Source organism: Chrysemys picta, unplaced genomic scaffold, assembly GCF_011386835.1.
Source record: "Chrysemys picta bellii isolate R12L10 unplaced genomic scaffold, ASM1138683v2 scaf4826, whole genome shotgun sequence".
In the NCBI taxonomy this organism is placed as follows: Eukaryota; Metazoa; Chordata; order Testudines; family Emydidae; genus Chrysemys; species Chrysemys picta.
Genome location: NW_027057526.1, coordinates 1 through 3584, shown reverse-complemented (window position 1 = coordinate 3584; position 3584 = coordinate 1). Strand labels below are relative to the sequence as shown.

General features: G+C 63.1%; 1 protein-coding gene across 1 annotated transcript; it reads right to left on the bottom strand.

Annotated features, from left to right (window-relative positions):
• Positions 1–897: 897 nt before the first annotated feature.
• Positions 898–3537, bottom strand: LOC135980593 (nonsense-mediated mRNA decay factor SMG9-like). Its single transcript, XM_065580529.1, has 4 exons — positions 3386–3537; positions 2974–3099; positions 2574–2718; positions 898–2045 (listed from the first exon to the last, which is right to left on the bottom strand). The coding sequence occupies exons 1-4, from the start codon at positions 3435–3437 to the stop codon at positions 1967–1969; spliced, it is 402 nt and encodes a 133-aa protein (XP_065436601.1). The 5' UTR covers positions 3438–3537; the 3' UTR covers positions 898–1966.
• Positions 3538–3584: the final 47 nt, after the last annotated feature.

Sequence of the window (3584 nt, the reverse complement as noted above, 5' to 3'; positions counted from 1 at the left end):
CCGGTGTTGGGCTGATGGACACCGGCTGGGGAGTCAGCGGGTATCAGAGCAACATGCGACTCGCTGGCCTCCACAGGCTCTCCAGACTTGTCCCCAGGGGCACCTGGTCCGTGCCAGCTGTGCAGTCTCCCCCCGCGGAGGGGGAAAGCAAACCAGGGGGTAACGGGAGGCCATGGGCTGTGGTGCTATTTTGGGGCCCTGCAGGGGGCGCCTTGCGGCTCCCAATGGAGGATTGTGGGAGCTCAGCGCCCCTGGTCTGGGATCAACCTTGCTTTGGTGCAATCAGGGTACGGTTCAGCAAAACGAGAGATTGTTTTGCAGGTGATTGATTAAAAAACAAACAAACTTATTTGTGATGGTGGGGTAGAAAATGGGAGTCAGGACTCCGATTCTATCCCTGGCTCTGGGAGGGGAGTGGGGTCTAATGGTTACAGCAGGGGCAGGCGGGGGGGGGGGGGGGGAGGAAGAAGCCAGGATTCCTGTGTTCCATCCCTGGCTCTGGGAGGGGAGTGGGGTCTAGTGGTTACAGTGGGGGCAGGGGAGAAGCCAGGACTCCAGTGGTTAGAGAAGGGAGGGGACTGGAAACCAGGACTCCTGGATTCCATCCCTGGCTTTGAGAGGGAACACAGTGCTGACTTCACAATCTTTCCACAAAGGCCTAACTTGAGCCCCCACTCAACCCACTACCAGCGCAGCCGGGCCCGTTGGTCTGAGACGTCGCAGGTGCCCGACGCCGGGCAGACGGGCCTGTTGGTCTGGTGCTTTGCGGGTGCGATACCAGGTGGATGGGCCCGTTGGTCGGATCTGGGGGTGGGGAGGGGGGTCCGCCCGAGGTGCTCTGCCCCAATGCAGCCACTTCTCCGGGTGTTAAAAAAAAATCCACCACAAAGTCAGTGCCCAGCTTCAAGCCCTCTTTATTAGCAGGGGTGGTGTGTGTTGGGGAGGGGAGGGGGGGGAGGGCACAGCATGGAGGGTCCTCACGGATGGAGGGGAGACCCTATGGCCATTGTGGGGGGACCCCAGTATGGGGTCTGAGCGTCACATGCGGCAGGGACAGTGGGAAAGGCAAAGAAGGGGGCGTGAATGGGGGAGAGGAAAGAGATTCTTCCTTAAGGCTGGTGTGGATGAGACAGGGGAGGGATGGAAGGAAGGAGAGATAAGCAGGGGAAGGACAGAAGGAAGAAGGGACGGAGAGGTGAAGGTGGGGGGAAGAACAGAAGGAAGGAGGAGAGGAAGGAAGGGTGGAAGAGGGCGAGGAGGAGAGATGAAGGGGAAGGGAAGGGTGGAAGGGGAGAGGAGGAGAGATGAAGGGGGGAAGGACAGAAGGAAGGGGGCAAGGAAGAGAGATGAAGGAAGGAGGGAGGGAAGGGTGGAAGGGGGCAAGGAGGAGAGATGGGGGGGAAGGAAGGAGGGAGGGAAGGGTGGAAGGGGGTGAGGAGGAGAGATGAGGGGGGGGAAGGAAGGGTGGAAGGGGGAGAGGAGGAGAGATGAGGGGGGAAAGGATAGAAGGAAGGGGGTGAGGAGAGATGAAGGGGGGAAGAAGGAAGGAAGCGGGGGAAGAGGAGATGAAGGGCTCAGCTCCAAGGGGCACTGGTTCAGGACTATGGCCCTGCCCTATGGTTCATCCCCGCCCCGTGGCATTGCAGAGGGTGCATTCTCAGCCCCGGGCAGGCTGGGAGTGGCGAGGGCTCCCCCCCTACCCCCCAGTACCCCTGTCTGGCTGGGAGAGCTCCGATGGCTCGGGGGGGGAGGGGGGGGGGTCAGGTGGCTCTGCCCCGGGTGCCCTCTGGGAGTGGGATGGTGGCCCAGGAGGGGCATCCCGCCCGGGCTCTCCCGCACCCCGCCTGGAGCCAGCGACCAAACAGCACTTCCCGGGCTGCCCAGCAGACCCCTTGTGCCCCAGGAGGCAGAGGGTGGGGGCCCCGGTGCGGCCCCCCAGCGCGGCGGCTCCGTGGGCGGCAGTCGCTCAGGCCAGCAGGCGGCTGTACTCCGAGAGTGCTGAGGATTTCTTCACCCCGTCCCAGATCCGGGCCGCGTAGTGGAACCTGCCGGGGGGTGCACAGCATGTGGGTCAGCGCCGATGGCCGGGGGAGAACCCCCACCCCGCCCCCAGCAGCACAGCGCCCCCTAGGACATTGGGCCCAAACCTGCCTGCCACGGGAGAGCCCCCACCCCGCCCCCTGCACCACAGCGCCCCCTAGGACACCGGGGCCAGCCCTGCCTGCCAGGGTAGAGCCCCCACCCCGCCCCCAGCAGCACAGCGCCCACTAGGACATTGGGCCCAAACCTGCCTGCTACGGGAGAGCCCCCACCCTGCACCACAACGCCCCCTAGGACATCGGGGCCAGTCCTGCCTGCCACGGGAGAGAGCCCCACCCCGCGCCCTGCACCACAGCGCCCCCTAGCGCTGCCCTGGGGCATCGGGGCTGGCACTGACTGCCAGGGAGAGCCCCCACCCCACTCCCTGCAGTACATCCCCAAACTTTCTTACCGATAATCCTTTGCCCCATAATCTCCTACCCAGCCTGCCTACCCATAATCCCCTGCTCCCTCAACTGTATCCGGCCCCTCACCAGTTCTTCTCCGTCAGGATGGTGTGGGAGAGCTGGGGCCGTGCCATAGACATGATTTGGCTGCGCAGCTTGGCCATGAGCGACTGGAAGCTGGGGTGCCCCTTGTACCCGGGCAGCAGGGAGAAGAGGGGGCCACCCCCAGGAGCTGCAAGCACAAGGGGGGAGAGAATGAAAATAGGGCTGCCCCGAGGACGGCAGGGGGCAGAGGAGGGCACTGCCCTAGGGCCCGCACTCAGGGACCACAAGGGGGCATAGGACAGTGCCGTCCTAGAGGCCACGCCCCAGGACTGCAGATGCCTGTTCCCCAGCCCAGGGGGACAAATACACACAGCGCCACCTAGGGCAGCACAGAGGGACAGCAGAGTAGGACGACTCCGGGGGCGGGATCCCAACTCCCTACCTGCTCTGGGGAAAGTGTCGTCGGCGTCACTGTCCGCGAACGGCAGCAGGAAGAGATTCACCTCCGTGTCCAGGTAGTCGTAGGGCAGGCCAGGGAAGATGTTACACTCCAGCATGGAGAGAGTGCCTGAGAGACAGAGACAGAGTGTGGCACTAGGGGGTGCTGTGCTGCAGGGGGCAAGGTGGGGGGCTAGCAGTCAGGGCTGGCCCCAAAGCCCAGCACAGTACTACGGGGTGCTGTTACTTTTGAGGTGAGAATCACACCCAAGCCTCCAGCCATTCCTGGTCATTCCAAATCTCCCAGCACTTTCCCCAGCAGGAGCTGGGCCATTAGCTCTGCGTCCTGGAACCCAGGTGTCCGGGGCCCCGTTCACCGCACCCCTGCGCAGGGGGAGCTAGCGGGGAAGGCTTACCCTTGTATTTCAGGTGCGAGTGCATCATGATTTTATCGATAACCATGTGCATCTGCTTCAGGTTCCGGGGACAGAAATTCTCCCGCTTGGCCTTGTTCTGCAGGAAAACTGGAGCGAGGGGGAGAGGATATTCAGCCTGGACATCACTGCACAGACCAACACCTGCTAGAATAACCTGGCCCCAATTCACCAATGGAGC